This window comes from Pinus tabuliformis, chromosome X (assembly GCF_031772625.1).
Source record: "Pinus tabuliformis cultivar Carrire ecotype Pingquan chromosome X, CPIR1, whole genome shotgun sequence".
NCBI classification, from domain to species: Eukaryota; Viridiplantae; Streptophyta; class Pinopsida; order Pinales; family Pinaceae; genus Pinus; species Pinus tabuliformis.
Window position 1 is genome coordinate 33,536,547 of NC_142308.1, and position 27,298 is coordinate 33,563,844.

The 27,298-nt window shown below is 42.2% G+C and overlaps 1 protein-coding gene across 3 annotated transcripts in view; it reads right to left on the reverse strand.

Annotated features, from left to right (window-relative positions):
- The window catches only part of LOC149138193 (Nucleotide/sugar transporter family protein), a 256,676-nt gene that overhangs the window by 15,852 nt on the left and 213,526 nt on the right, over nucleotides 1-27,298 (reverse strand). For all 3 annotated transcript variants that reach the window (XM_089446671.1, XM_089446672.1, XM_089446670.1), the window contains one exon: nucleotides 7,466-7,560. In XM_089446671.1, coding sequence (XP_089302797.1) covers nucleotides 7,466-7,560 — 95 coding nt within the window. The remainder of the gene's footprint in view (nucleotides 1-7,465; nucleotides 7,561-27,298) is intronic.

Sequence of the window (27,298 nt, forward strand, 5' to 3'; positions counted from 1 at the left end):
TTTACAAGAGAATTGTATTGCGGCTGCATATTATTGAGGGAGCATTGTAATTGAGAGAGAGGAGACTATAAGAGAGAAAAGAGGAGGTTGCGACAAATGTGGTGTCCCTTCATTTTGCTAGATGGAATAAAAGGAAGGATTGGCTATTTATCTGTGGACGTAGCCCAAATCAGGTGAACCGTAGAAATGTAACTATGCTCGATCATCATTATTGTTATTGTACTTACATCATTATATATCTGTAAGCAAAAAGAAAGAGAAAATATAATTTTGAAAGCATGGGTTTCATGCTCTATTTTATTTTGTCAATTAGGTCAAGCATGTTCTTCATGCTCTAGGGTTTATTGAATCAATATAGTGCATATCATATATATAAGACCCTTATGGGTACATTGTATCAAGAAAAAAATATTAAATTTGATTTTAAATTACTATTTTTGGACTCCCCAAACCAAGTCGGCCTAGAAGAGGCCCATTCTGTGAAAATTCCACAAACCAGAATCCTATTGTAGCAACTGGTATTATTTCTCCTAATTGTTAATTAATTTAACAATTTATCTGCTACGACAAATATCGAAATAAACACACTGCAACCTTCACAAATAAAATACTGTGGAAAAATAATGCGCTGGAAACTGAGAAATGCTAGCACACACACATAAAATATGAGACAATTATTTTTGGACAAATGTCCTCGGAAAAACCCAACTTGGGAAAACCGGTGTAGCAGTGAGGGTTTTTATTATTATGTAGTAGTGAAAATCTGAGTACAATCTGGATGCCTGAAACTGCCAATCCACAGCAAGAAATTTTGGGCAAAATTATTGAAGGGAAATTATCTTTCCTCCACAAGCAATCCCGACACAACTAACCTTCAAAAAACTAGTCGTCCAAACCCTAGCGTCGGCCCTTCTGTGTTGTCTCCCACACGTGTGGCTCGAATTTGTCTTTGATGAAGTCGTTATGCCTGCCTCTATTGAGGAAATCGTCTCTCCGGCACTTTGGAACCTCTATTCGACCTCTGGAACTAAGAATGAATTTCTCTCCAGCAAATCAAACTGCCAATTTGAAGCAACTGCACAGTCCTTTGCGCTGCCTCACTGGGAATAACTCGACACTCTTGTTGCTGTCTCTCTGAATCTAGAAAACTTCCTCCTGATCATTGTCCCTGCCCCTCACTCACTGCTTTGATCTCACTGGCTCTCTCTCCGGCAACTGACTGCTACTACTCTGGAAATCAAACTACTCAACTGTCTTCTCCAAGTGCCCATCGACTTCTTATAATCCTCTGTTAGGACTCCAACGACCAAGATTAAATCTTAATCAATAGCTAGGATTAACTTGAAGACGATCTGTGTGAGTTTCTAGATCATTCATGCTTTGAATTAATTAATTCTGATTAATTAACATATTCAGTAAGTTTAGACTTAGGAAATATTTAAAAACTGGTTAATAATCTAATTAAGTTATTTCTAGGCAGAATTTCTAGAAACGCTTTCTAGGTTTTGGAGGTCTCATGTATTCTAGCCTCTCCACAAAATTTCAAGGCTAAAGCACATCCGATGCTACAAAAACTAACACATTCGAACCTTGAAGAAGGTATAAATAGGAAGAGAATTCGACCTATTTGGAGGCAATTGAGAAGCACTTTCAATCTGCACCAAAATTAGAAGGAAAAGACAAGCGAAGGCAAGAAGTAAGGAAGAGAACTCAAGCGAAGGACAAAAAGATTGTTTTTGACCTAATTTAGCTCACACATACGAAATTTCTAGGGTTTTGTGGCTGCTACAGGCACAAATTATAGGCTGGGGGTGTAAGACTGAAGTCCTAGGCTAAGACCTTGAAAGTCGCAGAAGAAAGACACTTTGACCTTCGTTGACTTGGATAAGACTTTGATTCTTTTGGAGGAGATACTTTGAAGGGCTGACTTGGTGCTTGGTGGAAGTTCTTGGTTTGGGTCTTGGATGTCTCAATTTTGACTTGACTCTATACAAAGAAGTGTGTGATTGGGTTTTCCCCTTGGAAAGCGGTTTTGCCTTGGCTGAGAGCCTAGATACTGTGTTCTATTTTTCTTGTGATCTTCATGTTCTTTATGGTTTGATAGTTGCTTGATGAAAAGAAGATAATATAAATGAAATTATCACAAGCTATTATCAAAGTAAGAAAAACATTTCTTCCTTTTGATTTTCTAAAATAGATTCAGAGTGAAGGTAAGGAAGGAAAAAGGCAGCATGAAGATCATTTGTTCTATATCACCTTGGAAAGGATACAAGGAAGGATATAAAGAGAATCTATTAGGAAAGAAAGCTCACCATTCATCTTAAAGGAAGGCAAATTGGGAAAAGACATTTGAAGACATCTTGAAAGAAGCATCTTGGAAGATCTTTTGAAGGCTTTTGCAAGACATCATTTATCATTATTTTAAAATAGGATCTCTCTCTCTGATCTTATAAAAGTCTTTTGGGACCATCATTGAAGCAAGAAGTATCAAGAACCTTTGAAGCATCATTAAAAAAAGTTGTAGCTAGCGCCTTGGAACAATCATCAAAAGCAAGCTAAGAAAGAGACCTATTGAAGACTACAAGAATGACATTAACAAGTGTATTGATGGCATCATCAATGAAATAAAAAAGTAAGCTTCAAGGAGCTTCAAAGTTTAGAGCCTGGAAGACAAGGATGGGTCTTATCCTTGCTAGGAACAAAGTCTTGCACGTTGCATAGGGAAAAGTTAAAGAACCTAAAGATGATGCTAAAAAAGAAAAATTCAAGGAGAATGACATTATAGCCATGGGCCTCATTGTGGATTCAGTAAAGGAAAATCTGACTCCCTACATAACCAGTCAAGACACCTCAAAGAAAATGTATGAAGTTCTCTCCAAACTATTTACAATAATAATATTGGTCAAGTAGCAAGCTTAAAGAATGAGCTTTGAATTATCGAGATGACAAAAGATGATATTATATCTTCATATTTTGTGAGAATCCCCTATTTAAGAGATGAACTTCAAGCAATTGATGAAATTATTCTTGATAAGGAACTTGTAATATCAACCATACTAGGATTACCCAAATCTTGGAATGTTTTTGCAGCTGGTATTAATAGTTGGAAAGAGGCTCCATCTTTTGAAGAATTATGGTTTGCCTGTACTCAAGAAGAAGCCTGACTTGCTCTAATAAGAGGAAATCAAGAAGAGGAAGAAAATGCTATCTCCAATGCTTATTCAACTCATTTCAAGATGATAGAAGGAAACAAAAAACCCGAAGAAGGTTCAAAGAGAAATCATCATAAGAAGTCACAAATTTGGGCACTATAGAAACCAATGTCTTGAAAAATCAAATGATAAGCCCATTCCCATGTCCTTCACATTTCAAAGGAAGCTTATAATGAATGTTTCAAATTAGTGGAAATCTCTTGTTTTGGCTTTTCTGGCTATTAGTAATAATTTAGTAGGGAAGGTTGGTAAGGGTACTCATGTCAGATTGGGAGTGCATGCCATTCTGAGGGTGGAAAGGCAGGCCTGACCAAAAGAAATGATTGCAGATTTTCAAGACACGGTATTTGTACACTTTCACAAGTAGAATATCTAAAATCTACTGGTTATTTGGTCTCAAGGGTGGTTGCAGGGCTTAAGCAGTGGGGCTAGAAGGACCTCAAGCAACAATTCTTATAATGTGAAACTAAAGAGGGCGCATATCAGATTAAGAGAAGATCCAGACTCACTGGCTTGGGATTGTAATAAATTTGGTGGACATTACACAACTTGAATTGGCTATAACTCGTTGTTTATACCAGATCCTCGAGGTCCAATTTGGTGGTGGAAGTATATCAAGAAGTGGAAGGCTCCCAAGAATATAAAAATTTCATGTGGTTGTCATTGAAAGGTAAGGTATTGACTTGGAGAATACCCAAAATAGGCATTGATGACCAAGTATGTAGTAGATATGACTTGCAAATATATTAAGCTTGCAAAATATGCCCAAGAAATAACACAAGAGATTGCTAGAATGGAAATATATTTTTATTATGATCTACAGAAAACCCTTGAGGTAGGATAACATCATACAATCACTTCTTAAGGAAGGAGAATACTAATCTGAATTGGATCATTATATTGTTTGCCATCCATCTTGATGCATTTGGAGTGGAAAAAGTGGAGGAATTAGCTTACAGGACCGTTTTTCCGTGTGACGTAGTTTGGCGAAACAGGGTCTGAAACCTTCCGGGAGCGTTTTGACGCATCAAACGACATTTTTTGGGGGTAAAACTTTGTCACTTTAGCATCACACATTTTCATGCTATTCTACACAAAAACATTTCCAATGACGCAAGAAGCGCGTCAATCAGAGTCCATATGCAAAAGTTATGCCACTCAGAAGTTGACATTCTTGTTTTTACATCTATAGTTCGGGAGGATGCCCCGTCAGCCCCCATTATTTATGAAAAAGGGGCTAGTGAAAGTCCATATAAAGAAGGGGACATCGACTGAGGTGACAATGGGTCCTTGTCCCATTGTTGCCACTTGATCTAGTAGTAGTCCCATAGGAACCCAACCTAGGACCCGTACTAAATTGAGCGGTAACAAAGCCCATTATGGAAGGGCATGGCACTATGAAGTGTCCACTTGGTTCCATGGTTTGTAAGCTCATTTACTCAATTGCACTAATGAATTGTTGTGCTGGAAGGTGACGAGACACATTGGATCTTATACAAGATTGCAGATGGATCTTCGTCTTGGGGTTTGGTCTCCCTATACGGGGTCCAAGTTATCTAGATGGTCAGATTGGATTTGTAGGGTGTGTTGAGCGCCATGGGCCTCCACTATAGAAAGAGCGGATTTCCATGCCATGGGATCCTTCATCACCATTCATTGCTCGCTCGTGTTCCACTTGTTTGATGATGATGATGCACCTGGACCACCTTGCCCAACTGACCACACACTTGCCAGTTGATCCAAGGCCCAAATGGGATTTTGTCTCACGATGGGAGACAAAGGGAGGACTTGCATCATTGTTTCACCCCTTGCAGATGGGATACATGCTTGTTCGATTCAGTTGGAGACGCATGAGGATGTTTTTGTGCCCCCACAACCACTTGGGAGCACCACAAGTCATTTGCTTGGAGATCAATGGGTGATCCCCTTCATTACTATTTTTGGAGCCCTTCCACTCATTTTGGCACATGAAGAACTTCACTAGGCCTTTCAATGGCCCTCCTAGCTATTGTATCTATCATTTCGGCCCCCCTGAGAGGCTTATTATTCTTATTATGGAGCTATTTGGTGGGCTTGTCACCAAAGTGTTGTTATTTGTACATTATTTTATTATTAGGGGCATCATTAGGCCTAATTAGGCAATTCGAATCCCTTAGAGGATCATATAAATTGATGAGAGGTTCATTTCATTCCTCATCATCACTTGGATTTGTATCTCTTTGGAGAAAAGAACTCAGACCTGCAATTTGATGGACAAATTGGAGATCAATTGATGCATTTTGATGTTTGGATATTTGTTATTTGTCTTGGAGCTTCATTTTTGCAAGTCTAATGGATGGATATAATCTTCTTGTCATGTAAGTGCTTTCTTATGTGAAAATTTTCATGTAATTTGTCTAATGTATGGAACGTTATGCTTGGATTATTTTGTGCCCTAATTGTTGATGTGAAATTCTTGAACACATGTAATCTTGCCTTATTCATCTTGGTAAGAAGATCGAATGTTCCTAGAGATGGGTTGTAAAACTTTGACCTTGAAACTCCATTGAATTTGCACAACTAAGTATAAATCCTTGTTGTCACCTTGTAGCTACTTCTCTAGGGCATGCTAAGTTGCAATAAGGCTCCTTGGAAGAGCAAAAATCCTAAATCAAAATCACTTTGATTCCATTCTCCTCAATTTGCAAGGCACTTGTCTACAAGTCCTTGGGGATCACCATAAACTCTTCTCCTTTCTTAAATTTTCATGCCATAACCCTAGACGGCCTACCTAGGCATCCAACGATTTCGAATCTAGCCATTGGTTTGCTCAGCGAATTGATGAGGAGCTGCGCTGGGGTGTCCTTCACATTCCCTACAAATTTGAAGTCAATCCCACAATTCGTTTTAGAGAAACACCAAGCCCTATTCTTGAAACCGTTTTGGTCTAGGTCTCCTTAGGTTAGCGACATTCCAAAGGGTTTATTGTGCTTGAAAACTCAAAGTAAGTTAATCTCTCATGACCCTTTTCTCTCATCCTTATTTGACCTAGTCCTATTGTTGATGATCATCATAAACCCTAGGCCTTGCTTGGGTCTTCTAGGTCTCTCTTGTGGTCCCAACCTTTTATATGCTTGTTACCTCACAAGACCTTAAGAGAGATCCTTCTATTCCCCAAAGAGCCTTAGGTCTAGGACATCCTTTGTTAAAAAATACCTCTAAGCCCTAGATCTAGCCTCTCTTGAGCCTTTCCTAGAGAGCCCCTTACCTTGCTTCTAAAGCAAGCAAGCCTATTATTTGAGTCTCTCTTGTGAATGGGCCTTAGTAATCACTCTATATCCTATCAAATCCCTCCTAGTGATTTCCTTATACCAGGACTCCTCCCATTGGTGAAAGTCTGTAAGAGCAGGGGACATCGGGTGAGGTGACAGTGGGTCCTTGTCCCATTGTTGCCACTTGGTCTAGTAGTTGCCTTTTTGGAACCCTGCTAGATTGAGTGTTAACAGGCCATAGGCAGAAGTTAGAACTGATTATGCAAGCTGTGTGTCTCAATTTTGGCATCTGAAGTATGTAATTTTCATTCAAACTTGAGTAAAAATTATGAAGAGACAAAACAACTTGCATACTGAAGCAGGGCCAAAACATTACAAATAATTCAACTATAAAAATCAAGCTACACATTATAGAAGCTAGCTAGGCCTAACAAGTCGACAGAGAAGCCTGTCAGCAAATCAAAGAAATGGTCAACGTGCGGACACTATAAGCAGCATTGCCATTATGAAGAAAATCCTTTATACTTGCATCTAAGGAAGAAACCAACAAAGTCGTCACAGGCATGAGTAGTCAAACAGCCGACTAAGACATAATGACTTAAAATGAAGCATTCATATCCTCTACCAAAGAATTATTATGGAAACTATAATAGTTAAATTCACTCTGCTATGCATGTAAAGAATCAATCATATAAATAGGTATGCGCATTCTACCACCAATATGGCAATCTTTGTGAGTTGACAAAGTGTCCAATCAAATATGAACAGGCTAGGAATTACCATATAGACCAAACAATGTTTATACACAAAATAAATGCCAATGATCTTTTTGATTTTATAGTTTTGCCTAATAAATTATGTTTAACATTTCTATTTGTTTGGTGACTATTGTGAGCTATATACCAAACTTTGCACTCCACTCTGTAGGAAATACATGCAAGACGCTGAATTTATGATTACAGATAGTATGAACTTATAAACTATCAAATGTCCAAAACTTACTTGTACCAATTGAACAAGCTTACTCCAAAAATAATCACACCAAGCCCAATTCCCTTTAAGACAGTGAATTGGTCATGAAAGAAGAGAATTGCAACCTGAAATATGAAAAACAAATTACACATGCATCCATTATAACTACTAGACAGCAGTAAGATCGAGTGAAAATATTCAGAAGCAGCAAAGTTTATCATGACTACAAGCAAATTACATAAAACATATTGCATACCATTCCATTCAAGGGGAACACACATGTAAAACATAATGAAATAATAAAATGTGACACATATATTCAAACATGATATTACCATCATTATGTAATGGCTAATTGGATTTAAACCATACACTTCTAGCCATAGTGACCAAATTCAATAAAACAGAAGATGATGAAAGGACAAACTAGTTGGTTACATACAAACAAAAGATTGCAATAGAAACAATATGCCAATATATACAAATAAAATGTAGATTGAAACATTATATATCTATTGGATTTAATTTCATAAAAAGAAAGTGTCTGAAGAATTGTACTTGTTTGTTCAAGCATTATCGATGTGAAGATGACAAACCATTAGTAGTATTTTGCAGATAGCAACCAAAGACAACTTGTATAAAATAAAAATGGATTTCCACGAAATTAGCTTATGCCATATATTTTTGCACTACATTAAGCGTCAACACATTTATATAAATATATGAGAATGTCATGTATGATTTAAGCATGCTCGAAGGGGTAAGCACAACTATTGTCCGGTTATAACTGGAAAATCATGTCAGTGATATATGTTAATGCCAGTTTGTAGGGACAAGTATGGATAGAGCAGACATGTAACTCTTATTGGCTTGCTCAAGTTTGTAAGCAAAATAGCCAATGTTTGATAGACACAACTATACTTGGATTCCTTGTGTACAAAATATCTTAAATGATTTGTGAATTTAATCTTCTACTGAATCTCTAAGAAAATGGTTAGGCTTCTTTTGTGTGGACTGTATTCCTCTTATCCTCTTTTGCATGTACTTCATCTCTGTTACAGCAAAATACCACACTTCTCCAGATAAAATCCAAAAGCTCAAGTGCGAGACCTGTTACCACAAAATCTAGTGCCTTGGTGCAAAGCGTTGCTAAGCGCTCTAGATTAAAGGTAACAATGGAGTCAGCCACTACTGTCACCTTAATAATTGTTCCCTTGCTGTTTTCTGATGGATATTATCCACACATGGGAGGCTTCCCCATCAGATCTTAAAGGTTAGATAACCCAAGAATTAGCAGGCTAAAAACCCTCCAAAGGTTCTACTAAATAAAACACCTGAACATGATATTCAAAGTAGGGCTTAAGGTGAGATGAGAGATAATTCAAGGTAAAAAGTTCAAATGAGCTATGGCTAAATCAAGAGGGCTTGGATAGTCCTCGAGAGACTTGTTGCCACACAATCTAGCAGGGCCCTAGGAGGAGAACCTATGGGGCAACTACTAGACCAAGTGACAACAATGGGACAAAGACCCACAGTCACCTCAACCAATGTCCCCTGCTCTTTAAGGAATTTCACCGATGGGAGTTGCCCTAGTAGGAAAGAAATCACTTGAAATGAATAGGTTAATGAATTAAATGTGAAGTGATTCCACTAGGCCCATTCAAGGAGAGGCACAACAATGGTGTGTAGAAGGCTAAAAAATCTCCAAGAAAGACCTAGGGTGGAGATCAAGACCTAGGGCTTGAAATTTGCAATGAGGATCGACATACCTAGAGTTGACACTCCAAATGTGATAAAGGAACTCTAAAGAAGTCCGTGAAATGGTTTGACATTTCAAATAGGTTCTTCGCTCCTTTAGAGAGACCTAGTAAGTGCTTACACTAGACCTAAGCTTTTTAACTTTTAAGATATTCATGGGAAGAAATTCCTCCAAGGTATGCTCTAGGTCAAGGTAAGAGAGAAGAAAGGGTCTCTTATGATTTATTCTATCGAATACAAGGTTCATATGGCCCTCAAGGAAGCCACCTTTCCAAAGGAAACAAGCTAGGTTCCCTTCTAGGGCACAAGAATATCCAAAGAATAAACCATGGTAATTCCACCAAAATTTGGGTTACCAAGATGAAACACACTAAGGAAGAGTTCTATCCACGCAGAATCTCGAAATTCCTTTTCCAATGGATTTTGTTGGATGCCCTAGCTAGCCATCTAGGGAAAGGGAGCCAAAACTATAGACAGAGAAAGTAAAAGTTGATCACCAATTTTCTCGTACCAGTGCCTAACCCTTGAGCTATCAGATGAGTTGGAGAGTAGACACCTCATGGCTAGAGATCAGGTGAATTCCACTTGAAGCACCAGACAATCGATCACGTCTTCATACTAAGGGCCATTGGAGGCTCATCATCGCTCTTTGAAAGACTTTTGCTACTTTGTGGACTTTTTCAAAGCATTTGACACAATACTAAGAGAGCCTTTGTTTCAACAGCTTCGAGACATTTGCGTCTAGCAGACGATGAGGCTATACGAGTCGGTCCTTGGCTGCCTTCGTACGGCACACGACCTCTATCACTTCAGATAGAGTACCATAGGAGTTAAGCAGGGGTGTCCCCTCTCGCCGTCACTTTTTGGGACTACATTGACAAGTTGGAATCTTTCCTCTGCGAGCATATCCTGAACGGGGACGATTGTCTCCTTCGTTGATGACTTGATCCTACTAGGCTCCTCCCCTAAGGGCCTACAGAGACAGATTGATGCCTTGACCAGGTTTTATGACCATCAACGCTTTCACCGACATACATTTCTACTTCCGAGGGAAGACATTGAGATCACCACAGCTTACACCTATTTGGGGGTCTAGTATCGGGGGCCTCGTTCAGTGCGCATTAGGCCCTAGCAACCAATCTTTAACATTTACCTACTCAAGGTTTATGGACTTCCATGAAAGAAAAACAAAATCCCATCCACTAGGAACATTCATCTATTGTCATGCAATAAGTAACATGTGCAATTGTCAACCAAATAACGTTTTACAATGATATTCAACAAAATAGGGAACAAGAGTATTAACTAGTTGCAACAATTCCACACATTAGACATTATTTCAATGAAATATGCAACAAAAAGCACTTACAAGACGACAATGAGATATATCCAACCATAAACCAAGATGTAGCTCCAAAGAAGAACGAAATTCTAGCTTCCAAAGATATCGAAATGCATCAATAGAATCTCCACTAGTGTCCAAGAAAAAGTGTGAAGTCTTTTTACAAGAGAAAGATCCAAGTGATGATGATGAGTTCTCACAAATGAGACTCGTCTATATTTATATGAGTCTCTCCTAATTCGATTTAGCCTAATTAACCCCAAAAGTTATAAAATAAAGATCCTAGTGATGATGATGAGTTCAAATAAGACTCATCTCTATTTATATGAGTCTCTCCTAATTCGATTTACCCTAATTAGCCCCAAAAAATATAAAATAATGTGCTAGATACAAGTCTTGGTGACAAGCCCACCAAGTAGCTAATACAAGTCATGAAAAAACCATCCATAAGAGAGCCGAAATGATGACGTCATGATGAAGGAGGGTCATTGGATGGCAGCCTCATTGAGCCCTTTAAGTGCCAAGATGAGAGGGAGGGTTCCATGAATGATGGACAAGGGGAGAGCCTCTTAATCTTTATGTAAGTCATCATGTGGGTCTTGTTACCCACCACCAGTGGGTGACCCCATAGGAGAAATTTTCTCCTAAGATTTGTCTTCCTTTGGTACCCAGTAGCCCCTTGTCAACCACCTGATAGCTCTAATGTCCTACCATTCTCTGCCACCTAAGCCAATTATTGTGTACCCTCGCTCATTTGTCATGATCGTATGTTTTAAGGTGGGCCATCCAATCTCAAAGGTATGATTTTTCATTATGTAATTGGGTGTTTATGCTTGTTTTTCTTGGGCACACTTGGGCATGGATTACTAGGACACTTAGAAGAACAAAGGGCTTCGGCTATACTCTTGTTCTCTTACATCAACTGGGGGGTTAATCTTGTATCCTAGTCCCATGTGATCTCCTCTATTGACCATTAACTTTAAGAGTGGCACTACATGGGAAACCTTGATTTTGGTTGTGTGATCCCGCTTCCCGACACCAAATATCTCACTCCTCTCCGCTCATTACAATCCCTTTTCACATTTTTCCTCATTTGGGTTCACATTTATCCACTGGGTCCACAAGGTGATAGTCTCCCTTTCCCCTTATCCACATCTTGGGTCGAGCTTGGAACAATGCCCCAAAGATTGATGCAATTAATAAAAAAGAAGATAAAAAGCATAATATGACCACATACAGTAACAATTGTACCAAAAAATGCAAAAGAAGGTCGACACATTAAAATTTAGCATGTGGCCAAAAGCCAAACATAAGCTCTACCCCTAAATTATGGCCATCACCCTGGTACCTAGGGCCCCTTTGAGCGCACCTTTCATCATTAAGGAACCCATGAATGTCCCAATCCCTGGTGGGTGATGGATTGCCCAACTTTAAGGGGGTAATCACTGCTATTTCTTACACATCATGCTCTCATCCCCTTGAGCCCTTAACAATAAAATGAAGAAAAACAATAAAAGGCAAAAGGCAAATGAAGAACAGTGGAAAAACAAAGGTCAAGGTAACTCATGTCCCGTGATTGCTCCCTCCTTACATTCATACACCCAATGTGTGTGAAAATTCGGAAACTTGAATCTTATTGCAACAAATCGAAATAATTCTCCTAACATGAATATCATATGGGTTTACATACCAAACGAGCTGCCACAGAAACGAGTTGCCACAAGACTTAGTGAGCTGCCACAGAAGCGAGTTACCACAGGACTTAGCAAGCTGCCACAAAAGAAAGTTGCCACAGTACTTAGTGAGCTGCCACAGAAGCGAGTTGCCACAAGAGTGAGTTGCCACATAAACCTTTAGCAAGCCACAGAGATAGACCTATGAGCCACGAAGATACAATTGCCAAACTAGGCTGCAAAGTGTTGAGAAATCTAGGGCAGCTAGATTAGGTGATTTCTCTTACTTTGATAACTACATGTGATGTATTTTTTACTTTACTTGATTAACTTCTTCTTTCCTTTATCATTAAACAACTACCAAATCATAAAGAACAGTGAGACAATAGGACACAAGAAGTAGGCAATCAGCTAGGGCCAAAATCTCTCCAACCGAGAGGAAAACCCATCAGAATTCTCCTCTTCGTATATAACTTCAATTGACGAATTCCAAGACCTATAACCCTTGACCAAGACCAAGTCAACTTTTTCCTTCTTAAACGGCTTCCAACAACAAACTTCGACTTTCCAGCAACTTCTTCAACAACTTTGACCCCAGCAACAATTTCTGCAACTTTGACCTCGATGCAGCTTCGACCTTGCTGCTTCGCATCGTCAATGTAGCTTCACAGCTTCGATGCAGCTTTAGAATTTCGTCTTCCCCAACAACCTTAGAAACCTTAACAAAAGAGAGCGAGAGAGAGGCCCAAAAATTCGAACTTGCTTTTCTTCTCCTTCTTCATCCTTTACTAACTTCTATCTTGTGGAGGTCGAACTTGCTTGAGTGAGTGTCTAAATGAGGTCAAATTCCTTCTTATTTATAGGCTTGTGAGGGGTACGAATTGCTATCTTGAGGCCGACTTGTCCCTTCATGTAGGTCAACTTGATCTTTGTGCCATGACGAGGTCTTGGAGGGTCTTTTGACTCTATTTTGACTCAATAAATTTTTATTTACAATATGTAACATGCCCAAATGGGTCTTCAATACATGACAATGACTCAATTGACTTTATGACATACCTAGAAGCACTCAATGGGTACTTGACCTAAAAATAAATTTCCCTTAAGCATGAAACCCATGCCTCAAGAACACAAATAATAAATTTATTTTTCTCTTTTCATTAAATACATAAAATCACGATTACATATGTAATTATGAAGGCCGAACCTAGTCACATATTTCAACACTCTGTTAGGGTCCAACCCTAACCCCCTTATTTATGTAATAGGTCGAATCATAGTTATAGTTAGTTGAAGAGTCAATAAAGCCCATATTAATAATTGTAAGTGGTTGACCCGCATTTAAATAAAGGGACCACAATTAGTTGCAAACTGACCATAGTATTAGATAGATGGTATTAAGAAAACCATGGTACTGACCCATGGTATTGCATGTAAAAATCCTATATAAAGGATAGACTCCCCATTGAAGAGCGTCGTGTCTTATTTTGTAATTGAGCCCTGCTCTATTGGAGGTTGCCCCCTCGAAGAGGCAAGTGAACATTGCTTTCATCTCTGAATAATAAAATACATGGTGTTATTTCTCAAGTTGTTATGTTCCGGGTTGTATTTCTTCGTATATTCGGTATTCTGGCATCTTCTCACAGGTCAAGAGCATAACAAGTGGTATCAGAGTGCTTTCCAGAGCCGGCAGTATCTCCATTTTTAGCAAAAAAAATTTGGTTAGAGACGTGTTCCGGCATCTTTATGCCACGGGATCTGTCATTGAGCGCATAAACCTGCGGATTTGGGGAGGCATGCACGCAAGAAATACAAGAGGTGGTCACACTTGTTGGACTCCCTTGTAACCCTTGTGGGTACCCCTTCGAGTAGTAGAGCATTAGACAGAACCGCACATGGACTGTCTTCCACGTACCCTTTAGGTATATCGAAAGCCCCCTAGGCTCACTTGAAACCTCGCCGTAGATAAACCGTCAGTCGTCTTGCTGCTACAGTACACCGAGAACAACACTCGGGGAGATTACTCGCGCATACGATAGGGTAGTCGGGTAGTACGGCTAAGGGTACAGTTGATCCTCCTTAGTTAGTGCCCTGAAAGATTGGGCCGAGTACTACTGTTGGACCCTTATGTATATTGCGATCTGTAGCACCTGACACTCCTTGAGACCATAGTTCCCTCGTCTCTCTGAAGATCGCCCATCATCTTCTTTACCAGATCAGATCTAACAATTGGGGTTTTGTTGCCGCCACAACAATCAGATCCACCAGTTCAGGGTCTACTGCCACAATACCATTCAGATCTAGCAGCTGGGGTTCAGTTGCTGCCGCAGTCCAACTCACATTCAACAGTTGAGGGTTTTGCAGACAGATCTAACCATTTGTGCAGGTGATCCGGATTTAAACAGGAACGCAACAAATTACAGAGATAACCATATACACAAAGATGCAGCGGAAATAATACTTCATTTCATTAATGGAAAATACTGAAATATGCTTACAATCAGAAATGGAAATAAACCAGCTAGGGCGATGGTAGCTTATCTCTGAGAAGAGATGTGATGGCTACATGCCTCTGAACTGTGTTACAATGAGGCTCGAAGGCCTATTTATTGTTGAGAAACAATGGAAAACCCTTAACATTCCAAAACCTAACCCTAGGAGATGAAACGCCAAACTATGGGCCCCGTTTGGGGGTAAGTTGGTACATCAACTTCCCGAGGTCGTAACTTTGGCACATGATCTCCGTTTGACGCGTACAATAGCTCATTAGAAAGATCTATCCGAGCACTATCATTGTTGGAACAGGCAACATCGGTCCATTCCATGGACCCATGTTGCCCCCGGATTCCCCAAAAAACGTCGTTTAGGGCCTCAAAACGGCTCCGGAAGTTCAGGACCCGAAAAACTGCTAAAAATAGTAAGTTGTGCTACAATTAAGGAAACTGAAAACGCTGAGAAAGACAATGGTGGGGGTCCAGGTGGACTTGGCAGGTGGCCACCAATATCCACCTGGATCATTCCTCCCCCCTTAGGAAGCAATGGTCCCCATTGCGTTGAGTTCCTCCATGAGATGAGGAAACTTCTGCTGAACTTGTTCCCTAGTGAGCCACTTGCCCTGCTGAAGGCGTTGGCCTGCTTTGACAACTCGATACAGTTGGATATTCTGTTGGCGAGTGTTCTTGATCTGTGTGTCCATGATCCGATCAGTTGCAGCTTGTTCCATGCAATCTGGATTTAATTCTGGGGGTTTGAGCTGTTCTGCAATGTCGGATGTGTCTAGCAATGGTGGAAAGTATGGCCGAAGGCGGTCCACATTGAACACTGGGTGCAGGCCAAGGAATGGGGGAATGCTGAGCTCAAATGCATTGTCTCCCATAGCCTTAGTAATGGTGTAGGGACCATATCGGAGTGGTCTCAATTTCCGATAGGCTCCAGTAAGGCGTTCATTTTGCAAATGCAACCAGACTTTGTCGCCCACCTGAAACTTGTGTGGCACCCGATGTTGATCATGTCGCTGCTTGTACTTGGCATTTGATTTCTCAAGAATGTCATGGACCTGCTGGCGAATATGTTGGATGCGCTCAATGAAGCTGGTGGCCTTATCTGTTTCGGACTGGACATAAGCTGAATTCATGTGAGTAGCTGCAAGTGGCATGGCCACATCAATGGGGCATAGTGGCTGGAATCCCAAACCCACCTGAAAAGGGCTATGGCCAGTGGAGCTGTGAAGAGCTCGGTTGTAGCTGTGCTGAACATAGGGGAGGCTCTCGTCCCATGTGCGTGGATGCTTTGAGTTATACATGCGCAGAATGTGCACAATCATCCTATTGACAACCTTTGTCTGGCCATCAGTTTGAGGATGGAAGGCTGTGGACTTCGTGAGTTTGGTGTCCAGCATTGACCAGAGACTGGACCAAAATGTGCTGAGAAACCGACTGTCCCGATCTGAGATGATAGACTATGGGATCCCAAAGTGCACCCACACTCGTTCAAAGAAGAGTTTAGCAGTGGCTTCTGCTGTGATATTCTTCTTGCAGGCCACCATAATAGCCATCTTCGAGAACCTGTCGACGACCGCAAAAACACAGTCATTTCCATGCTTAGTGGAAGGAAGGCCCGACATGTAATCCATGGAGATGGATTCCCAAGGTCGACTAGGGGTAGGCAACGGGGTATAGAGGCCGCGCTTCTTAATGGCCGGTTTGGCAATGGCACAGGCAGTACATGATCGGATGTATTTCCCAACATCCTGTCGAAGATTCGGCCAATAGAAATAATTTTGCAGTACTGACACTGTTTTCTCGACCCCGAAATGCCCAGCAGCCCGACTGTAGTGTGCTTCCCAAATCATCTTGGCACGCTCGCTTGAAGGAACACAAAGGTGACCGAGGTGGCATAATAGGGCATCCTGGAGGTGAAAATCTGCAACCTGCCGACCCTCCAAGAGTGTCTGGTATGTGTGGCCGAATTCTGGGTCACTTTTGTAGAGAAGTGGCCAATCAGAAGTCTCGTGCCCACAAGAGTTGAGCACGGTGCTTAGCGCCATGATCGGTGGTCGACTGAGGCAATCTGCAACATTATTGGTGCTGCCCTTTTTATACTTGATATTCAAGTGAAACTGTTGCAGGTATGTAGACCACTTCTGATGGCGATCATTCTGCAATTTCCCTTGGGTCTGTATGAACTACAGAGGTCGGTGGTCTGTGTGGATGACCGTTTCCTTCCCCAATATGTAATGCTTCCATTGTCGGCAGGCCTGTACAATGGAATACATCTCTTTATCATAAGTGGGGTACTTCCGGACTGTGTCTGAAAGTGTTTCACTGTGATATGCCACTGGATGTCCATGTTGAGTAAGGACTGCCCCAATAGCATAGTCAAAGGCATCTGTCTCGACCTCAAATGGTTGTTGTAAATCTGGTAACGCGAGCACTGGTGCCGTGCAGAGGCGATCCTTCAACTCCCTGAATGCCTTCTGTTGAGATTCAGACCAAAAGAATTTTGCTTTCGCCCCGCCCTTGGTGACTTGACTCAAGGGCCAAGAAATATGAGAAAACCCCAACACAAACCTGCGGTAGAAGTTGGCAAGACCTAGAAAGCTGCGGAGCTCTGTTAGAGTGGTTGGAGAGGGCCAATCCCGAATGACTTGGATCTTGGCTGGATCGACATGCACCCCCTGTTCATCAATGATGTATCCCAGATACTGAACCTGGGTCATGCCAAAAGTGCATTTCTCCAAATTGGCACATAGCTTGTGTTGCCGCAGTGTTTGGAGAACCTGTCGGATGTGGTGGAGGTGCTCTTCCCAACTCTGGCTGAAGATCAGAATGTCATCCAAGTATACTACTACAAAGGAGTTGGTGAATGGCCGCAAGATGTCATCCATTAGCCTCATAAAGGTTGCAGGAGCATTCGTCAATCCGAAAGGCATGACCAACCATTCGAAGAGGCCCTCCTTGGATTTGAAGGCAGTCTTCCACACATCGGAGGGTTCGATTGGTACCTGGTGATATCCCGACTTTAGGTCGATCTTGCTGAAATATTTCGCCCCCTTTAGTTGGTCTAGGAGGTCATCAATCCGCGGGATCGGGTACCTATTACGGACAGTGATCTTGTTCAGCGCCCGATAGTCAATACAGAGTCTCCACGTCCCATCCTTCTTCTGTACCAACACGATCGGGCTCCCACAGGGCGATGAACTCGGACGGATGTGACCTTTCTGCAGGAGCTCCTGAATCTGCCTCTTGATTTCATCGTTCTCCAGAACGGAGCGCCGATAAATTGGTCCATTGGGTAGCGGCGTACCTGGGGTCAGATCGATGGAGTGCTTGACTTGACAGTGCAGAGGAACCCCTGCCGGGGAGGTGAAGATGTCCTCGTACTCCTCCACAATCTTGTCCATCTGTAGTTGTCGTGCAGAGGGGCCCCGTTTGGAGGCCGCGGCCACTGTCTTCTTCTTTCCTTGAGGGCGTATCATCGGGAAAACAAATTTCCTGGTTTTGGAAATGATCTTACTGCATTGTTTTGCAGTAATCAAAGAGAGGGCGGCAGGTGGTGCTACCTCTGGTATCCTGAACAACTTATTTCCCAATGTAATAATAACAGCACGGGGCCTTGATTCATACACAGCATGTCGCTTCCACAAGTATGGTTGTCCTAGTAATACATCACAAACCTCAAGGGGAGCAATGTCACACAATACCTCATCCGTGAAGGGCTTGATGTTGTATGGAAGGCGACACTGCTGGCTCACGCGAAGATCTCGTCCTTGGTGAAGCCACCCAATGGTGTATGGTTGTGGATGTGCTGTGGTCGGTAAGCCCAACCGCTTCACGACCTCTGCCGAAATGAGGTTCTTTTGACTCCCGCTATCAACAATGAACTGTATCGGGGAGCCCTTTACCCACATCTGGGAGTGGAAGAGACGCTCCTCCTCCTCTGGATCTTCGGGTTCATTTTTCTGGATCTTTGCAGTAGCAACAATGGCGCTGGGGTCCGCATCAATGATCTGCTTCCCTTTTTCATACCCCTTATCGGGTTCTGACTCAGAGTCGGAACATGCATCTGATTCTGAAACCTTTAGCTCAGCCACCAGTGACTGCTTGGCCCGACACTCACTTGTGTTGTGAGTGGAGCTCTTATGGAACTCGCACCATTTTCCAGTGTCCTTTCTCGGCTTCGCGGCACTGTTCTTTGCTTGCAGCTTCGGCTGGTTGTCTTGGGCTGTCCCGCCTTGGCTTTGTCCTTTGTTCTGTGGTTTAGGGGCACCTTTCCCCTGCTTTGGATTCACAGATCCAAAGTCTCGCTTCTTTTGTTTAAACTTCTGCTCGACCTTGACGGCATACCGGTATGCTGCGCCGAGCGAGGGGATGTTTAGGAATTGTATTTCTTCCTGGATGTACTTGTGCAGGCAGCCACGGTATTTGAGTATCAAATGTTGCTCCGAATCCTTGATACCCAACTTTGTGCGAAGGGTATGGAAAAGATTGGTGAACTCCGGCACGTCTTGGTCCCTTCCCTGCCGCAGCGTGGTCCACTTTATGTATTCATCCTCATAGCTCCCGACAGGGTAGTACTGCTCCTTGATGGCATCCCGGAACGAATCCCAGGTGGGTGCGGCTGAAAATACTGAGCCAGTACTTTCATCCTTCTGCTCGCAGTAGGTTTCCCACCAATCCTTGACGTGGGGGGCTACTTTGAGGAGAGCAAAAACAATCTTTTCCCGACTCGAAAATTCATGAACAGAAAAATAACCCTCTAGCAGATTTAACCATTTATCTACGGCATCTGCATCTATCTGACCCTCGAATATGGGGATTTCAAAATTAACTTGTACCTTAAAGGGTGTGGCGTTTCCAGAGTAGCTGCTGGAAGCCGATGCGTTGCTTCTGGGTAGCCGCTGAAGGATCTGAGCAAAGCTGTCCATCATCGCGTTCCGTTGTCGCTCGAGGGCTTCTTCGAGCAAGATTTTGATGGGATCTCCTGCCCCCTCGTCTTTCTTCTCGTCCGCCATGGGATGCCGTCGGGATTTGCGAGGCTGGTCTTGCAAAGGTTCAACCAGTTCAAGCCCTAACTCCTTATATCCCGACCTTGTTGGGGACATGCAAAGAAAAACAGAGAAAAAGCAGACCGCTCTGATACCACTGATCCGGATTTAAACAGGAACGCAACAAATTACAGAGATAACCATATACACAAAGATGCAGCGGAAATAATACTTCATTTCATTAATGGAAAATACTGAAATATGCTTACAATCAGAAATGGAAATAAACCAGCTAGGGCGATGGTAGCTTATCTCTGAGAAGAGATGTGATGGCTACATGCCTCTGAACTGTGTTACAATGAGGCTCGAAGGCCTATTTATTGTTGAGAAACAATTGAAAACCCTTAACATTCCAAAACCTAACCCTAGGAGATGAAACGCCAAACTATGGGCCTCGTTTGGGGGTAAGTTGGTACATCAACTTCCCGGGGTCGTAACTTTGGCACATGATCTCCGTTTGACGCGTACAATAGCTCATTAGAAAGATCTATCCGAGCACTATCATTGTTGGAACAGGGAACATCGGTCCATTCTATGGACCCATGTTGCCCCCGGATTCCCCAAAAAACGTCGTTTAGGGCCTCAAAACGGCTCCGGAAGTTCAGGACCCGAAAAACTGCTAAAAATAGTAAGTTGTGCTACAATTAAGGAAACTGAAAACGCTGAGAAAGACAATGGTGGGGGTCCAGGTGGACTTGGCAGGTGGCCACCAATATCCACCTGGATTAGCAGGGAGGCTTGTGGCTCCTATACCATAGGGCGATTCTCGCAGGACATTGGGCAGGATTAACTTTTCTGGAAATTGGCTACTGCAGTATTGATAAGCAGGGAGTAAAACTCCGTTCGGAGTACAGAAAATATAAGGAAAAAAAAGATCTGAGGCCTGCCCGAGATGCTTATAAGAGACTTAGCCCAAAAGAATCAGGACGACGAGCTGAACACAGTGGTACCATTCACTTGTCAGCTTCAATTTTCGGGTGGTCCCAAATTTTTTCATAGTGATGACAAGTGACCTGGATCTGTGTATGGTAGAAACCAGAGCTCAAGCTATGGCCAATGAGAAGATGGAGACCATTGAAAAACACTTGGCGGAGTTAACGAAGCAGATCCAGACATTACAAGGCACCATCATAAAGGGCAAGTTAGCGTTACAATTGGAGGCATATGCTTTTAATGAAGAAGACCATGAAGGAGAATCTAGCGATCATCTTCACTTCCATGGAAATCACCAACATTCCCACCCTCGACCTCCCAAGCTAGACATGTACAAATTTGATGGCACTAATCCGTCAATATGGGTAGCACAAATGGAACAATATTTCACTCTAAATCACATCGTAGATGATGAAACTAAACTACGTGTGGGAGGCCTTTACTTGGACCAAGAAAGATGGCAATGGTGGCAGTGGCATTATAAATGCTATCCAAGGACAATTACTTGGCAAGTGTTCGCAAAATCCATTTGTGACCGCTTTGACCGTGAATCTAATTTTTTGGGTCGTCTTACTAAGCTTAGACAGATAGGCACAGTAAACGACTATATTACAGCCTTTGAGAAATTGGCCTTCCGCACAACAGGTCTGGGAGATGAATTCTACTTGGAATGTTTTATAAGTGGTCTCAAAGACGCCATCCAAGCCCACGTCCGGATGCACCACCCAACCACATGGATCGAAGCTTGCACAAAGGCCATCAAAGTGGAACGTGCTTTAGCAGCCCAGTCGCCTCATCCAAATTTCATAACCAAGGGACACCCCACCCAGGCTCAAGGCGCTACCCAAACACTTAAGGTTCAAAAGGTATCCCCCACAGAAATGGTTGAAAGAAGAAAGCAAGGATTGTGTTACTACTATGATGACAAATACTCCTCGGGGCATAAATGCAAGGAACCCAAATTCTTTCAAATTGATGCTACTGATCACAGTTCATCTGAGGAAGCCCCACCCTTTGAGGGACCAGAGGAGGAAGATGAGGACAACCAGCAAGACAATGAGCTCCCAGATACACCAGAAGAACTGTTATCTCGCTCCATGCTTTCGCAAGCATTTCTTCTCCCCAAACTCTCAAAATGAGAGGTTTTATTAAACATCGCCCTGTAGTAGTATTGATTGATAGTGGCACCACGCATAACTTTATCCATCAACGAGTCGCAAGTTGTGCATTGTTTTGTCAGAGCAATCTCTAATTTCTAAGTCCAGATTGCTGATGGGGGGGCAATGAAATGTGAAGGCCGCTGTGAAAATATCAAACTTCAGATGGGAGATTACCACCTAAAGACCCACATGTTTGCCATCAACATGGGTGGGTGTGACATTGTCTTGGGTGCTGAATGGCTCCGCACACTCAGCCCAATCACAATGGATTTCCAGGAGTTATATATGAGCTTTAAGCAGAAGGACCACACGCATACCCTCTGCGGACTCCAGGCAGGTACTCCTTCTATCATCAACTCGCATCGGATGGAAAAGTTGTTAAAAAAGGATCATCATGGAGTTATCGCCCAATTTAATGCCATCCAGGCCTTCGAGCCCATTACCCTTCATATTCATCCTAAGATGCAACAAGTCTTAAACAACCACCCGCAGGTCTTTGACAAACCTCATGAGCTTCCACCCTCTAGAGGGGAACATGATCATAGCATCACTTTGGTCCCAGGGGCACAACCACCGAATGTGCGCCCATATAGATACCCTTTTGCCCAAAAGAATGAAACTGAAAAAATCATCAAGGAACTCCTGGAAGTTGGTGTCATTCATCCTAGCATCAGTCCTTATTTATCACCTGTGGTCATGGTGCTCAAGAAAGATGGGGAATGGTGCATGTGTCCAAACTTCAAGGCCCTCAACAAGCTTACGGTCAAAGATAAATTCCCCATCCCGGTAGTTGATGATTTGTTGGATGAACTAAATGGGGCTCAATTCTTTACTAAGCTAGATCTTCGCTCAGGCTATCACCAAATACGCATGAAAGAAGTAGACATTCTGAAGACAGCTTTCCAAACTCATGAAGGCCATTATGAATTCCTGGTCATGCTATTTGGTCTCTGTAATGCCCCATCCACTTTTCAGAGCCTCATGAATCACCTTCTCAAATCATATCTCAGAAAATTTGACCTTGTCTTCTTTGATGACATTCTCATCTACAGCCTCACCTGGGAAAAACATCTTTAGCCTGTAGACCTGTTCTTGCAACTGCTCCAGAAGCATAAATTATTTGTCAAATTTTCCAAGTGCTCTTTTGGCATGAAAGTAGAGTATTTGGGCCACATTGTGGGGCATGAAGATGTTAGGGTGGATCCCAAAAAGATCTAGGCAATGTAGGATTGGCCCCAACCAAAGACCTTGAACAGTTTGAGAGGATTCTTGAGTCTCACCGGCTACTATCGCAAATTTGTCCGCAATTATGGTCGCATTGCTAGACCCCTCACTCACCTTCTCAAGAAAAATTCATTCCTCTGGACTGATGAAGCACAATACGCGTTTATAGCTCTCAAACAGGCCATGTGTTCCACTCTCGTATTGGCACTACCCGACTTCACCAAGTCTTTTCTGATTGAATGTGATGCTTCAGGTACGGGTATTGGGGTTGTCTTAATGCAGGAAGGTCAACCCTTGGCCTTCACCAGCCAAAAACTAAGTGGTAAACATCTGGGACAATCTACCTATGAGAAGGAGATGATGGCCATCTTACATGCAGTGGATACTTGGCGAACATACTTATTGGGGCGACGTTTCCAAATCCGCACAGACCATCAAAGCCTTAAATATTTTTTGGAGCAACGGTTATCCTCGCCACAACAAAATAAATGGCTAGCCAAAATGCTGGGATATGATTATGAGATAATTTACAAGAAAGGGCACGAAAATGTCGTAGCGGATGCTTTATCACGCCAATTTGAGGAGGACAACACCCTGCTAGTAATCTCTCTTCCCATTCCAGATTGGATTGAAGAAGCTTGCAAGGAATGGTTTTCACATCCTTCGCTCTCCCAACTCATTAATAACTTGCGAGCAGATCCTAATTCCACAGCGGGCTACTCTTGGAAGGATGAGATTCTTCGCTACAAGGACAGAGTAGTGATATCACCGACATCCACCCTCAAAATGCGCATTTTGGCAGAGTTGCACTCATCTCCCACTACAGGCCATGCAGGCTTTCAAAAGACTTATGCTCGCACTCGTCGTTCCTTCTTTTGGACATGCATGAAAACGAACATTCTTACTTTTGTAGCTGAATGTGATGTGTGTCAGCGCCACAAAGGAGAAACAGTCAAGTCCCTAGGCACTTTACAACCATTGCCCATCCCTGCCTCAATCTGGACGAATGTTTCTATGGATTTCATTACTGGTCTTCCGAAGTCAGGCAACAAGTCAGTCATCATGGTGGTTGTGGACAGACTTTCTAAGTATGCTCATTTTTGCGCCCTACCCCACCCTTTTACACCCACTTTGGTGGCTCAATCTTTCATGGACCAGATCTTCAAATTGCATGGCATGCCCACTTCCATTGTGTCTGATCATGACCCGATCTTCACCAGTAACTTTTGGCAGGAACTTTTCAAGCTACAAGGCACCCAACTACAACTAAGTACTTCCTATCATCCCCAAACTGATGGTCAAACTGAAGCCGTCAACAAATGTCTAGAGACCTACCTCAGGTGCTTCACTTCAGAAAAGCAACATCAATGGGTACAGTGGTTACCTTTAGCTGAATGGTGGTATAATACTAACTATCATGCCACCACCAAGATGACTCCCTATGAAGCAGTTTATGGTCAACTCCCCCCTTCACCTACTTATCTCCCGGGATGCTCTAAGGTGCAAGCAGTGGATCAACTCCTACGGAACTGTGCAACCATGCTAGCCGTCTCAAAGATAATCTCCATCAAGCTCAAAAACGCATGAAGCAACACACAGACCAACATCGTTCAGAGCGCACGTTTCAAGAAGGGGATCGGGTATTCTTGAGGTTGCAACCATACAAGCAAACATCCCTCAAAGACAAGGGTTGTTAGAAATTATCTTCAAAATTCTACAGACCTTATCAAATACTTCAGCGCATTGGCGAAGTCGCCTACAAGCTAGCCTTACCACCCACTACAAAAATCCATCCCGTCTTCCATGTATCATGCCTCAAGAAAGTGGTAGGAACAATTGCAGAATTCATACCTGTCTACCTGAATTGGATGAAGAAGGTTCAATCTGGCTCCAACCTGAACAGGTCCTTGCCAAGCGAGAACGACATCTGCGTGGCCGCACAATCAAGGAAGTCCTTGTCAGGTGGAAAGACACCTCTCCAAAAGATGCGACCTGGGAACCAACCACTATTCTTAAGCAGTTTCCGCGGCTTCAACCTTGAGCGCAAGGCTATTTTTATGGGGGAGGGCATGTTAAGGTCCAACCCTAACCGCCTTATTTATGTAATAGGGTCGAGTCACAGTTATAGTTAGTTAAAGAGTCAATAAAGCCCATATTAATAATTGTAAGTGGTTGACCCGCATTTAAAGAAAGGGACCACAGTTAGTTGCAAAAGAGCCATGGTATTAGATAGATGGTATTAAGAGAACCATAGTATTGACCCATGGTATTGCATGTATGAATCGTATATAAAGGATAGAGACTCCCCATTGAGGAGCGTCGTGTCTTATTTTGTAATCGAGCCCTGCTCTATTGGAGGTTGCCCCCTCGAAGAGGCAAGTGAACATTGCTTTCATCTCTGAATAATAAAATACATGTTGTTATTTCTCATTTTGTTCTGTGTTCTAGGTTGTATTTCTTCGTATATTCGATATTCTGGCATCTTCTCGCAGGTCAAGAGCATAACACACTCTCTCTTAACTAGGGAGGTATTCATAATCCATACAAGGTACTTGGACATTTTGAATCTGAAGAATTCTCATAAGAAGAGTTAGATTGGTAACCCATTTGTATAGCATCATATCATATAGCATTGTCACATAGCAAGGCCTTGACTAACAACTCTGTCTCTCCACAAGATCAGAGCATAATGCTGGCGAGACCAATGATTTATAGACACCCACATCATTGTCTCTCTCGGAACATACCCCACCTGGGTTCTCTTGGCGTATGTTCCACCAAGACTATTCTTATCTTGGATTCCCAGTCCTCAAAGAATATCGATCCTCTACGACTACTCTTATCTCAGATGCCCTACCACATCCTCAAAGAGTATCAGATGCCATATGCTTACTCAATCCTCCATTCTATCTTCTCAGGTGAAGACAAGAACGATGTGTCTATCTCTCCCTCTCAATTAGGGAGGATATGCCCATTCCAGTGAAGGAAAGTACCCATTCCTATAAAAGGAATGTACCCAAGCCCCCTCTTAATCAAGGACTTGACCAAACTCCCTCTTGACAAGGGACTTGCTTCCAGCATCTCTTTAGGTGAAAATCATGGGACAACCAGCTGCTTGAAGAGCTACTCCTTTCGATGTCATGAACTTCTTTTTCTTTATTCAAGAGTCTTCATCTTTTTGAGACTTCTTTGTAGGGCATCGACCATCCATCACTTTCATTCATGAATCATGTCAGTCATGTCATCCTTTCTTTCATTGGAAAGTGATCCAATAGTCCATATTTGGCCTTTCCTTCATACATTCCTTCAGGATCTTTCATCCTACCACATGAGTGTTAGTTGTAGATGACATCTACAACTCTTCCTTTGGTAACCCTGCATTAGCTCATCCAAATATTGTTGAAAAATAGAAAATGATCATTAAATCAAAAATACCTTTGTGATGGTCTTCCATCATGATAACTCCTTGTTTGCATCAACATCCTGCATATATATTGACACATCTCCACAAAGATATACAACATCAAGGGTCTCTTTCTTTTTCAGACTTTATCAGGATCTTCATATCTTCCACATGGAGATATCATAGTCAAATCTTATAGTCCTTGGATGTTAATTGCCTTCTCCATAGTTGCAAAGTTCATGATCTCTTCCTTTCTTTATTCACACATTTCCTCCGAGGAAATTCCAATCATAGTTCCTTCGACTTTGTCAATCACCTCATATTTAATATGAAGACATATTATGTTGATTTCATCTAGTCAATGTGTGAACCATGCCTTTATGCATCCTTTCACAGGAGGAGATTCTTTCTTTTGATCATGCTCTTGAGATAGAACACTCATTCATGATATCTGCAACCATATGACATGACTCTATTTTATCAAGTTCAAGCATACATACCTCACCTCTTTCTTTTGGTCATATAGACTTCCCTTGGCAGCTTCCTTGATTGAAAGAACTTCAATCCCTTGACCTACTTCACTTCTTTTAACATTATACCATCATCCCATGAATCCCATACAAGATGGAATTCCTGGTGAGTAACTTGCTTCTTCCAGAAGGTGAACCTTACAATGAAGATTCCAATGGATTATCTTGATCATCATCCTGCAAATGCTCCTTTTGAATGATGTATAATGAGCTCTATACTAGATGACTTTCTTTTTCCCATAAGTACTACTTATGCTTCTAATGAGGTTACGAAGAGCTACATCCTTCTATAGG